The sequence below is a fragment of the Pseudorasbora parva genome, chromosome 15 (assembly GCF_024679245.1).
Source record: "Pseudorasbora parva isolate DD20220531a chromosome 15, ASM2467924v1, whole genome shotgun sequence".
Taxonomy (NCBI): Eukaryota; Metazoa; Chordata; class Actinopteri; order Cypriniformes; family Gobionidae; genus Pseudorasbora; species Pseudorasbora parva.
Genome location: NC_090186.1, coordinates 4068841 through 4083273, shown reverse-complemented (window position 1 = coordinate 4083273; position 14433 = coordinate 4068841). Strand labels below are relative to the sequence as shown.

At 38.1% G+C, this 14433-nt stretch overlaps 1 protein-coding gene across 1 annotated transcript in view; it reads left to right on the top strand.

The window, feature by feature from the left end:
* Positions 1-14433, top strand: part of rngtt (RNA guanylyltransferase and 5'-phosphatase) — a 159889-nt gene that overhangs the window by 12920 nt on the left and 132536 nt on the right. The window contains exon 5 of the mRNA XM_067416772.1: positions 11305-11380. Coding sequence (XP_067272873.1) covers positions 11305-11380 — 76 coding nt within the window. The remainder of the gene's footprint in view (positions 1-11304; positions 11381-14433) is intronic.

Genomic DNA, 14433 nt, shown 5'->3' with positions numbered 1-14433 from the left:
AACGTGATTTCTGCCCGAGTCCTATTTTCCACCAGCTGTGAGGTGAAGACCACATCTCCCAAGATGCTGCGCTCACACTTTGCGTCATCAAACTACGATTTGTTTTGATTAGGCGCCCTCCAGTGGACCAAAGCTGCATAGTGCACCTTTAAAATTCAAATATATCAATTTTAATATATTTATAATATTTTATTATGTAACCTTTAGGTTTTGTTTTGTACGGACACCCTGATCATCCCGGTAATGTTTATTTTAGGAAACTGACTGATTGTACATATTGAGTTTGGCCTGTTGGAGGTGTTTTTGTGAAAAAATATTACAATTAAATATAAATGAATACTTTTAAAGATGTGATTTATTCCTCTGATCAAAGCTGAATTTTCAGCATCATTACTCCAGCATCTGTTCAGTGTGTCATGATCCTTCAGAAATCATTCTGATATGAGGACTTGCTGCTCAAGAAACATTATCAATGTCGAAAACAATTCATATTTCTGGATTATTTGATGGAAATTTCAAAAAAGCAGCAATTATAACATTATTAAATGATCAATTTAATGTGCCTCTGCTTAATAAAAGTGTTTTTTTTTATCTTGCTGACCCCATACAGTAGTTAAAACTCAAATATAATAATTTTATGATGTTTATATATTCTATTTTATCATGTAACCTTTAGGTTTTGTTTTGCACGGACACCCTGATCATCCCGGTAATGTTTGAGTTTGGCCTGTTGGAGGCGCTCTTGAGCCGCGCGACCCTTTGCAGATCCGGCTAAATGAGGATGGAGTATTATGAATGCCATTGTTATCACCATGGCAACAGTGTGATTGACACTGCAGGGAACATGAGCCGCGGAGAGAGAGAGTTTGAGCTCAGGGCAGTGAGAGGAAGATATGTGAAGAAGCACAAGATTACTGTTATTGGCCATCTCTGATTATTAATCAGTTAAATGAGCTACACTTGGGCGCGACGCTTACAGCATGGGTCCGTGATGTATTCATACTGGAATATTCATAATTCATCAAAGTACTCTAGATAATTAGTGTTTGCAAGCAAATTAAAATTAATAAATGGGGCCGTGCTATTAATTGAAATAAAATGATGTGTGATATATAATATGGAATCGGGATGATTGGTTGTGCTGTATGCTTCAGTGTGTTTTTTAATAGTGTGTAATGGCTTATAATCGTGTGTTTTCAGATCAGCTCGGTTCACAGTAAATGCTGCTTCTGCTAGAATAATAACAATGTGCACTAGATTCACTTACACTGACAATTTCACAATTTTTTTAGGCCGAAGTTTAAAGCACTTTAGCAATATTCTGACAAAATCAGTGAGGTATGTGGACAAACTTTACAGTTGGCTTGAAAAAGTTTGTTGGTCAATGTGCTGAATTCACGTTTACGTAGATTTCTATTCATGTGAAATGTTTTTGACTGCGGATAAATCTCACTGGGCCGTGGTAAATGTGAGTGTACCTCCACAGGATGGCAGGGATTGAAACTGGTTTTGCCCAGCCGTTGTACGCATTATCAGAGAAGAGATGTCATTGCGAGGGGGCGGACATTATTAATGTTTTTGATTAAGGATTAAGAGGGCATGTTATTGTTTTTTTATTTATTATGCACACTTATCATTTATAATAAGCGCTGCAATATTTCATTTAGAAAGTAAGAATAATCAGTTTTGATTTTGTGGTCTATTCTCAATTTTGTTTTAAAATTTGAACTCTAGTTTTGTAATTAAATGCATATGTCTATAAAACTAATTTCAGGCATTTAAGCATATAAACCTTTATATCTGAAAGTTTGTAAAGCATCATAAACCGGAAGTCACACTAGTTTTTTCTTCCCTATTGTGTCGGATGTGTGAATCGGCTTCTGGAACAAGGACAAATGCTGGGCGGGGCTTAATATTGTCCGTGGGGAATTGATTGGATGGTTGTGCTTTGCTATTGGTGGATCTCATGTGAGTGACAGGTTGCCCCGCCCTCGTCATCAGCGAAGAGATGAGCAGCAAGAGGGAGGGGAAGACATTTTAGTTAAAGATTTCGAGACCCATGAATTGAACACAATGATTTGCACGGATAAATCATAAACTGCAATATTTCACGCAAATATAAGATTTGCCAATTTTGCTTTCATGCTGACTTTAAGTTCACGAGAAGCATGCAGTCGTGTCGACTCGTGTGTGTGTGTGTGTGTGTGTGTGTGTGTGTGTGTGTCTTCGTGAATTAGCAGAGTTAATTCTTCTCTTATTTAAGAGACGCCATGATCATTCCACAGTGATTTGAGCTCCGTTATGAATGAATTTCAGGTGGTTTATTTTAAGGAAAGCAGACATTTTTTTCATGTTTGGCGTGGTTTCATCAGTTGTAGGATGGTGCATCTATTTAAAATTGTCACATGACTTGTGAAGCGCTGTGGGAGAGTGTGAAATGAAGTGTAACGCTGGTGAAGAGTAGCGAGTGCTTGAATTAGCCAAAAACTGTTTACAACACTTCTCTTAAATGTAAGACTTTCATCCTGGAGAATTGTCCTTTATAAACATGTATGTACTCCCGCTTTATATAAGGTGACTTTAACTACTTTGATCTTTTATTATTAGGTACAATGAACCTGTTGTAAACACTTTTGCTGCTAATGAGGTGGGATAGTTGGATGTAATTAGACATTTAAGAAACATCAAGTGATTAATTTAAATGTTAGTACATAGTAGTTAAAGACACTTAATTAACTTGTATTAATTGTTTTGCCATTGATTTACATTCAATTCTCATTGCATTTACACAAACAGAAGAAACACATTCTCAAACAAAACCTGCTCAGTCTTGCTCAGTTGTTGTATTTTGTTAAGCTGTGAGCAGTTCCCATCCACAGCTTGACTCTTGTTAAGGTGTTATGTGGTTGCTGTCAGGTGAAAAGCATCAGAAAACCAATGTTTGAACACAGGACTAATTGACTAATATTCTAGCGATTCTCAGATGGCAGATTATATAGCAAAAATGGATCAGGTTTTCATCAAGGATGTCTTTGTACATGCTGCATTTATCTTTCCCTCGATCCTGAATAGTCTCCCACTGAGAAACATCCCCACAGCATGATGCTGCCACCACCAAGGTTCACTTTAGGGAGGGTATTGGTCAGGTGATGAGCGGTGCCTGGTTTCCTCCAGACATGACGCTTGCCATTCAGGCCAAAGAGTTCAATCTTTGTTTCATCAGGCCAGATGATTTTGTTTCTCATGGTCTGAGAGTCCTTCATGTGCCGTCTGGCCACTCCACCACACAGGCCTGATTGGTGGAGAGCTGCGGAGATGGTTGTTTTTCTGGAAGGTTCTCCTCTCTCTCTCCACAGAGAAAGGGTTTTTGGTCCCTGACTAAGGCCCTTCTCCTCAGATTGCTCAGAGATAGTCCTGGTGGCTCCAAACGTCTTCCATTTACTGATGATGGAGGCCACTGTGTTTATTGTGACCTTCAATGCTGCAGAAATGTCTCTGTGCCCTTCCCCAGATCTGTGCCTCGATACAATCCTTTCTCGGAGGTCTACAGACAATTCTTTGGACTTCATGGCTTGGTTTGTGCTCTGACATGCACTGTTAACTGTGGGACCTTATATAGACAGGTGTGTGCCTTTCCAAATCATGTCCAATCAACTGAATTTACCTCAGGTAGACTCTAATCAAGTTGTAGAAACATCTGAAGGATGATCAGTGGAACCTGGAGCACCTGAGCTCAATTTTGAGTGTCGTGCCAAAGGCTGTGAATATGTACATATTCTTTTTTTATTCTCTTTTTTATTGCATATTTCAAACAAACTTCTTTCATGTTGTCATTATGGGGTATTGTTTGTAGAATTTTGAGGAAAATAATTATTTTAATCCATTTCTGAATAAGGCTGTAACATAACAAACTGTGGAAAAAAGTTAAGAGCTGTGAATACTTTCCGGATGCACTCTGCATTCATAAACCCCCACTAAGGGTCTGCAATAATATTGTAATTGTTGTTTTAATGATGTTTGATCTGATATCTTTGGGTTGTAACAAAAATTTCTGTGCCGAGCACTTCACACTAGATCTCACAGTGGCAAGAAAATTGTCGCAGCAGGAAAAAAGGTCGCAAAATGCCACCATTTGGTTGTAGTCTGTGGTTAGAAGTTAAAATATGCAGATACCAATCCTGGAGTACCTGAAACAATATTTATTGTACTATGAATTTCTGGGTAGCACAGCTGCCTGTTTTGTACTCTTAAAATCATGTATCTTTCACAGTACAGTTTCTGGGTGATGAAGCTGACCTTAATGCTGCAGAGGATGGTTTGCATCCCAAAACTAATGGAGGATCGCAACCCATAGTCCCCAGTGCTGTTGCTTCAAGCCTTTTAGTGCGTTTCTGTTGTGTTTGGCAGTTTTCTCATAGCACACCATGATGTGGTAAGCAAATCAGTAGATGTTCCAGTGTATAAATAACACTTTAAATCCCTACAAAGACCCCTAGGTGCCCATCAAAGCCCAGACATCAATGGAGTTGAGCATCTGTGGACTGGCTTAGAAATCGCTGTTTGCATCAGTGTGGTCTAAGTTTTTTGTTAAATCACTATCTAGTGACAAGGACAGCTGTGCGGTGTGATATGAAATCACACTTATGAATGTGTGGCATTTGCCATGTTCGCCTCTGATGAAATCTTTATTTTTCTATCGCCAGAGGATATAATCCCAGAAATACCAATACAGCTGCACCCATGTGAGAACGCTTTGATAGGAAATCTCATCTGGAGATACGTTTGTCGTGTCATTGTAAGTATAAATATGATGTTTATGTGAAGGCAGGCTGATCAAGAGCTAACAGACATTACGCTTGCTTGAATTTGTTCATTTTGCCATCATTTGACATTTGGCTGGCGTCCACTTTTGAAATATGAAAATGTTTCCTATTGCCAATGATTTATTAATAAAGACACTTTGTCAAGGTCTGTAGGAAATATGTGAAATTAATTTCCACTTGTCCAGATGAAAGGACCGTTTCATTCCTAGGGGAATGTGTAGAGAAAATATGGTGTATGTTTGGTCTTATTGGAAACATTATTTCATCAGGGCATGTTATTATTTGTAATTTTTCATCAAAATGTACTTGCACTACCTCTGAAATGACTTTTATTTTCATCTTACCTTCCCTAGACTGTGCTGGCTATTGGTTAATGTCAACCAGCAGTCAAATGCAGATGTAGGGTAATATATGTACACCCTTTCCAGTGTTCCCCTAGAACATTTTCCAGCAGCGGTGCTGTTACGTACCGGAGGTTGTTACCAAAGGGGGTCCGGGGGTGTGCAACTCCGTAATAATAATAATTATTAAATAAAAAAACTTGAACCATGACTTCTGGCAAGTTTTGTGGATAGAAATGGACATTGAGACATACAACTATGACATACCATCAACAGATTCAAGGCATGATTATAGCAGCACGTACCTTGAACTGGTCACAAATAGAAACCTTCGTTTTATAATTTTAGACAGGATTATTCATGTCTTTTGTGTTAATTTTCAGCTTTCATTCACAGTATTGGTAGAAAGTAATAATGGAAAAATGAAACGGTACAACCCAGAAAAAGATATTTATATAAATAAGATTATTATTGGGCAGGCATGTGGCCAGGTGCTGTCCTTAAAGGACAACTCCGGTGAGAAATGAACCTAGGGATAATTAACAGATGGTTACTGAGTAGATTGTTCTCTGGGATGCGTTTTCATGAAAATTGAATGCAAAGAGTTAATACGACTAACAAGGCTAAAAATAGCCTCACACTAACATGGCAGCATAATGAGGGTCCCCACATGCAAACCGAAGCATTGAGAACTATAAGTGTACAAACAGTTAAATAAGAAGATACGTTGTAAACATAGTGCATTACGCGTTCACGGACAGGCGCCATCTTGGAAAACAGTCTCGACTCATTGAGCGACGAGAGCTCTGCTAAGAGATGAACTGTGACTGAATCTCATATGGTCCGTTGTTTCCGGAAGAAAACACTGAACGCAACAGAGAAAATAAATAAAAATAAATAAAAATGTCCATGTTATTACATTTCACAAACTTAATTCCTATCGACCAGCTCACTTAGAACAGCGCTCGTGAATCGATTCATCGAGACTGTTTTTCGAGATGGCGCCTGTCCGTGAACGCGTAAGGCACTATGTTTACAACGTATCTTCTTATTAAACTGTTTGTACTCTTACAAAGTTCTCAATGCTTCGGTTTGCATGTAGGGACCCTCATTATGCTACCGTGTTAGTGTGAGGCTATTTTGAGCCTTGTTAGTCGTATTAACTAGCCATTTAATTTTACCACCCTGTGTCTACCCTGTGCCCCATAGACTAGCATTATAAGCTAATCTGTTTTTAGAGATAAAACTCTTTACATTCGATTTTCATTAAAACGCTTCCCAGAGAACGATCTACTCGGTAACCATCTGTTAATCACCCCTAGGTTCATTTCTCACCGGAGTTGTCCTTTAAGCCTATTTCTCAGGTCTGTGAGAAAGCTGTTGGTATATAGATATTACGTCAATATGTCTTAATAAATCAATAATGGATCTGATTAAAATCACTCTATTCAGTGTGGAAAAGTCACGCTACAGGAAACTACATTTGGCCATCTAACCAATCTAAGACCATTGCGTTTTTCGGAGGGATGGGCTTCATAGAAGCAGGAAGCAAACGAGCCGTTCAAAGGACAGTGGAGACAGCAGTGTGGAATAAAGGGAGAATATAAGAAAAATACAGCGTTTTAAAAAAAGAAGTAGTATTAAGACATGTTATACTGCACCCCATAAACACAACCAAGCCTAGAAAAAAACACAGAACCACCCCTTTAAATAAAACGATCAGATCTGTTACATCAACTATACTATTACGTGGATTTCTGCTTAAATTAGTCCTCATTTTTAAAGACTGTTTAATCAAATAACAGACACTGTTTTACATCCTTATTGAACACAATTACTGAACATTCACAATGTGTATGATGGGGAAAATACACTTGTGTTCAAAAGTTTGGGGTCGGTACATTTTTTAAAGTGTTTTGGAAAGAAGTCTCTTCTCACCAAGGCTGCATTTATTTGATCAGAAAAACAGTAAAAACTGTAATATTTATTCCTGAACTTTCACATGATCCTACAGGAATCCTTCTAATATGCTGATTTGCTGCTCCAGAAACATTTATGATTATAATTATCAATGTTGAATATTTTGTGGATAGTAATAATTTTTTTCCGGATTCTTTGATGAACAGAAAGAACATTATAACTCCCGTTAGTATTAACTTGAAAAGACAACAACTTTTGAACGGTAGTGTGTGTGAACCCTTAGATTTAATAACTGGTTGACCGTGTTTTGATAGCAATAACCTCCTCCAAACATTTCCTGTAATTGCGGCTCAGACCTTCACAGCCGGTGAGCCTTTTATTTTATTGCAAACCTTCGGTTTGACCATATTCTTGGGATATATGTTGTAAATCGCTCCCTCGAGGTCATGCTGCAGCGGGGTTGAGGTCTCGGCCGCTCCGGTATTTTCTTCTGTTGATCATGTGCTCTGGGTTGTTGTCCTGTTGCACCACACAACTTCAATTTGTTCCCCTGATATAAGTTTTGGAATTGCCAATGAATACATAAAATCAATTTAATGATCTGGTTTTACAGAAATACAGGTAAACCACATATATTTTCTGAAACCGTAGCTCTTTAAGCATTGTTAGTGGCTTTCAGACTGCAGTCCTGAGAGCTGGAGATCTGCAGAACAAATTTGCATGTCATTTTGTTCAAGCTTTTGTGTGCTGCAAAAGTAAGTGCTGTTCACAACCACTGATAGTGGGCCGAACGGCGCTTTAGCAGCTTGCACACACACACACACACGCACACACACACACACACACACACACACACACACACACACACACACACACACACTACAATCAATGTGTGTTTTTTCTGTAAGAATCCCTTCATCAAATGCTGGGTCTTGACAAATACTGCACACAGACCCTCTTCTGCAACTGCTTTCATGATTTAGACCCGCAGTGAAACATTAGCACTGAAAAGACGTGGACAGGGTTATTTTTGCGGCTGACCTTATTGCATATGTTTGTTTTATTGCTTCTGGAGAGCCACTGTCCTGCAGAGTTAGATCCAGCCCTAATGAAACACACCTGAACCAGTTCATCAAAGTCTTACTGGGCATACTAGAAACTTCCAGGCAGGTGCGTTGAGGTAAGTTGGAGCTAAGCTCTGCGGGACACCCCAATATAGATAACATTGAAAAATGAACTGGTGTGACATCATTTCGAACTAAATCAGGCCTAAATGAAGTTTGTTTGCAGTTTTTTTTCCGGAGTTCAAAACAGTTTGCCAAAGTGAACTTAATCCCCTTCAAACTATGAGGATGTAATAGGTGGGTGTGGCTCTTCTTTGGTGGAAATCTTCTCTGGTTCATTTCTTCTGTTCAGGCCGTTGAGCTCAGACGTGAGTCAAAACATGAAAATACTGGAGAGCCGCTTTATAGTAGAAACTGAAGTATTGTTGAAAGCAACACTGACGTTTTTTCATGTTTAATACTATAAAGTTGCTTCTAAGCAATATATTGTATAAGTGCTATATTATAATATTGAGTGGAGTGAAATCAGATCAGGTAGGAAAATAATCATAAAGTTAATTTAATAATAAAGTGACTCGTTTTGAGTTGTTTTGTTAATAACAGCAGTTACTAATAGTATTGCGTGTGTTTATTGGAAATTTGACAGTGAAGCACGGAGCTTGAATTGATATGCAGATAAAATAAACTTTTATTATCAACAGTAATGTGCAAAAACCTTAATTTAAATGTTCTATCTTCTAATAAAATGAGCGCTCTTGTTTTCAGTGTAATTCACGAAATGTACAATTTTGTGACAATTCGACTAAAAGTTATAGTTTTTCATGAAACTTTGGCCGCATTTACACTGCAGGTCTTGATGCACAATTCCGATTTGTTGACTATATCCAAATATTTTTTGGTCGAACCTCTGACATCATTTACTTTTTTTTAACTTACATCATCTTTTAAAAGCGACCCGTATCCGATATTTGCATTTACATTAGGGATGCACGATATTGGATTTTTGCCGATATCCGATATGCCGATATTTTTCAGCTCATTTTGGCCGATGCCGATACCGATGCCGATATATGTTTATTTTTTCCCTTTGGTTGGAAACAACACCATTTTGAGCAAAAAATATTTTTTTTCATTCTGGTTTCAGATTTCTGAGGTCTCCTTACTAAAAGGATTCTTGTTGAAGATAAATAAATGTTAATAAAGTTCTTTTTATGATAAGAGTATATTAAAAGCTCTGAAAATAACAATAATAAAGTCAGTAATTTTTCACCCCAGATGCAGCTGTAACCTTAATATTGTATTTTTGGATTTAACGTTTGTGCACATGAAGTGGGGGTGGCATGACATCCATTGATGCTGTCTTTTAATTCTACAATTATTGTAGAGCTCCTTGGATTATTTTTCATCATCCATTTCGTAAAATTTTATTACAGATTAATACACTCTATATAAAAGTATTTAATTTACAAGTGTCATGCTTGTGATTTATGACATCATTACTGATTTGTTTATTCAGAAGAAGAAGTAACTTCAATTAATTTGTGTATTCTACTTTTCATTGTATTAGTGTAACAACAGCGCACCCACTACATGTATAAATATATAGCGGTCTAGCGGGAGGGCACTAGGACCTGGAGGAGCTTCTGCTGCTGTGGAGGCTGCCGCAAGCGCTAGAGAGTGGGAGACGCGATTGGGCTTGTTTTGGGCTAGTTTTGTTGTGAAAACGTGGCAAATCTGCTGCTGACGGTCACGTCTTTCTGTACGTGCATTCAGAAATTCAAGGCAGCATTTAAAAACAGTCAATATAAATCACTGTACATGCAATGTATTTTCTTGTTTTCACTTGAAGAATGACCGCAGTGCTGACATGGTCTCATCGCTGTAGCACTCCTTGCACACGTGAGTTATTGCAGGCGCACATCAACACGTTATCATATCGGCAAGGCATATCGGCATAATGTTTTCATATCGACCGATGCCGATTTTTATATTTTAAGCGTTTATCGGCCGATTCCGATGTCGTGCCGATAATATCGTGCATCCCTAATTTACATTTAAAATTGGCGAATCAGCCCAAGACATTCTGACCCGGAAAAGGAAGTAAAACGACGCAATAATCAAATGGATGCAGACAAAATGATTATTCAATGTATTGTTTTCCGCATGTTCTTTAAAGGTCAGCAAAACATTGCTCTCTTTCATCGTGTCATTAGTGTCATGTGATTGCTGTTTGTGTCCACCTGAGTTGACATCATTCACCTCCGTCGATTTTTTTTAATGACGTACGACTTGCATTTACTGGGGAATATCCGATTAGTTGCAGTCTGCAGCAGATGCTTTCTTAACTGCTGTTTTCTCACCGCTGTCATATTTGTTTATTCTGTGATTAGGACTTATGTGCACAGCACATAACTGCATATTCATCTGCATTGAGATGTTTGCTAACAGTATATCAATGGAAAAGTATTTAAAACTTATTTTTACCTAAAAGTGATGGAGGAAAAAACTTGCTGTAAGTATATAGGGGCCTTTAAGGTACCATACCGCCACCTACTGTGTTGGACTGCTGGATTATTTACAATATTATTGTATGTTTAGTATTAACACAATATGAATATTTAACTTATTGAATATTGCTGTTGCCGTCAGTCCCAGTATATCGCGGCATGTGCATTAGATGGATGGCTTTGGCCTTTGTATCTCACTGTTTTTCATTACTATGTCTGATTATTACCCTGTCGCAAAAATGGCAAACTCAAAACAAAAGGCCAACTCTATGAAAGAAGCGCTCGGAAAGCACGTCTCTCTGCACATCCTGCTGATGACTGTAATTATCTTAATAAGTTCACACAGCTATTTTCACACTGCGGCTGGTTTGAGCGGAGTTCAGCCCTCAGCGCTGCATATTTAATAAGTGTATCGTAGTCCTCTCAGATGAAGTGTTTTGTTCTGTGGTCAATTACCACTGCATCATTCCACAGGCCAGTGTCCAGTTCCGCCCATGTGCACAGACGGCATAAATAGCCAACAATGATGATATTGATTGCAGTGAAGGATGAAAATTGTTCCTGTGTGCAGAAATGATTGGTTTGGCAGGTGGGTGGTCCGTGTGATTCAGTTGTGTTTAAGTCACTGTTGTGTTTTTTTTTCTTGCAGGCGTTCACTGCACGCATGGCTTCAACCGCACAGGCTTTTTAATATGTGCCTACCTGGTGGAGAAAATGGACTGGAGGTTAGAAAACACGAGCTCTCACCCAATGCACACATGTCTCTGAATTAACTTAATTTTTTCTTTTGCAGTTAAGGCCAAACCAAGCAAACCAAAACACGGCTCTATTTGCACACACATGAATTGCCTAAAAAATCACTAATAACAAATTAATAACCCTCGTCAGTGATTTATTCAACAGACTAATTCAAAGCATCAAAAGAACTTAACAATGTGTGTTTGTGTGGGAAAACTTTAGTATGGGGAACACATTCACTATGACTTTTGCCTTAATAAACTCCTATTTTACTGCTTATTAGTAGTTGGTAAGGTAGTTTTTGTAGCATTTAAGTTTAGGTATTGGGTCGGATTAAGAAGGCATTAATATGTGCTTTATAAGTACTATTAAACAGCCAATATTCTAGTAATATGCATGCTAATAAGCAACTAGTTAATAACTGAACCTTAAAATAAAGTGTTACCGTTTGTGTTTGCTATGAGCCCTTGAGGACTTCATGATAAACATTATTTGCCATTATTTTTATCATCACATTTAATACTGCAAACACACAAATCACATAAAATAGAATTGACTTGTGTCTAAGCAACAAACTTTAAGGGAAGATTAACAAAAATGACCTGCCACTGCCTAAAAAGTACCCATATTTGTCTGGTGCTAGATAACGGTCAGGAAGAGGAACTTTTTTTTAAAAGTAATTATTGCTTTTATCCAGCAAGAACATTAAAGAAACCTGTATGAGTTTCTTTCTTCTGTTGAACACAAAAGAAGATATTTTAAAGAAGGTTGGTAATCAAACAGTTGACGGCACCGACTGACTTCCAAAGTAGGAAAAAAAGTACTAGATAATGGGTAGTCAACAGAAGAACTAAACTCATACAGGTTAGGAACAACAAGAGTAAATGTAAATGACGTAAATGATGGCAACATTGTCATTTTTGGGTGAACCATCTCTTTAATGTGTGCTAGCTGAATAAAACTAATAATGTCTTTTAAAAAACACAGTATCCCCAAAATATGAAGCAACAGGTCGCCTTTGGCTTGGCTTGCTCAGTATGGGACACAAAAATTTCGGACCCACTTTATATTAGGTGGCCTTAACTACTATGTACTAACATTGTAATTAATCATTTGATACAATGCACTTATTGTGTACATACATGTTTTTACATTGTACTTGCATTTGAAAAATACCTGCATGTAATTACGTCTGTAATTAATTTCTGTAGTTACATTTGTAATTACACAGTTGGCACTTCCCTTACACCTAACCCTTAAACTGACCCACACCACCACACCTGTCCCTAACCCTACCCTTAAACTGACCCATACCACCACACCTGTCCCTAACTCTACCATTAAACTGACTCACACCACCACACCTGTCCCTAACTCTACCCTTAAACTGACCCACACCACCACACCTGTCCCTAACTCTACCCTTAAACTGACCCACACCACCACACCTGTCCCTAACTCTACCCTTAAACTGACCCACACCACCACACCTGACCCTAACTCTACCCTTAAACTGACCCACACCACCACAGCTGTCCCTAACCCTACCCTTAAACTGACCCACACCACCACACCTGTCCCTAACTCTACCCTTAAACTGACCCACACCACCACACCTGTCCCTAACTCTACCCTTAAACTGACCCACACCACCACACCTGACCCTAACTCTACCCTTAAACTGACCCACACCACCACACCTGTCCCTAACTTTACCCTTAAACTGACCCATACCACCACACCTGTCTCTAACTCTACCCTTAAACTGACCCACACCACCACACCTGTCCCTAACTCTACCCTTAAACTGACCCACACCACCACACCTGACCCTAACTCTACCCTTAAACTGACCCACACCACCACACCTGTCCCTAACTCTACCCTTAAACTGACCCACACCACCACACCTGTCCCTAACTCTACCTGTATCCCACCTCAATATCAGCAAAGGTGTTTTGCAATATAATATGAACACAGTAAGTACATTGTACTTATTTTTTGATGTAAGAACATAGTACTTAAGGCCACCTAATATAAAGTGGGGCCAAAATTTCAACTAAAGTTTACAAATAAATATCCAAATAAATTACTACATTAACTGTATGAACTTTATTATTGATCTGCCCACATTGTCACTCTATGATAAATTAAAATAAGCTGAAAACATCAGTGTTTTCTCCAGAACGACTGTACAGCCGAATCAAATGTTGTTGCAGTATTGTCTTGTTTAACACTGTGAAGCTGCTTTGAAACAATCGTCATTGTAAAAGCGCTATATAAATAAAGTTGACTTGACTTGACTTAACACAACTTGTTTCAACATTGATAGTTATCACAAATGCAAATCATTGTATTAGAATGATTTCTAAAGGATCATGTGACATGGATGACATTAAGTAATGATCCTGAAAGTTTGGCTTTGATTGATCACAGGAATATATTACGTTTTAAAACAATGTAATAAATGTGGCATTGGTGAGCATAAGAGACTTTTTTTTCAAAAACATTAAAAAGGACGTAGTGTATGCATTAAATATGCGTGAAATTTTACTTGAAATTCAGCATTAAATCATTCTTTACTATATAATCACATAGTAATGCCTGTTTTGTTGAAGCATCCAGTAAATGAAACACTTTAAATGTAAGAGGCTTCATCTCATTTGATTATTTCCTCTTTTTGTTAGAAACTTGATTGAGACAAACCAAAAGCTAAAAATTATTCCTAACAAATGATCGTGCCTTAGTGCAATAAAAGCTACACATTATGCAACAAAATCTGCCAAAAGCAGATAAACGAATATTATAAAAGTATTGTTCTGGCTCTGAATTAGATTTGGACGAGCAACAACGGAAGCTGTTGTTGCAATCATCAGCTAAATTACATATTAATGTGACAAGTTGTGGCATTGCTGGTCAACCCTAAGCAACCTGCACATCTACACTGGTTGTAACGCATTGCAGCATGAAAAAAAAAAGAAGCTGTCTGCACTGAAAGCACCCGTCTGTGACAGAGCAGGCTAAGCTTTTTACACGGTGT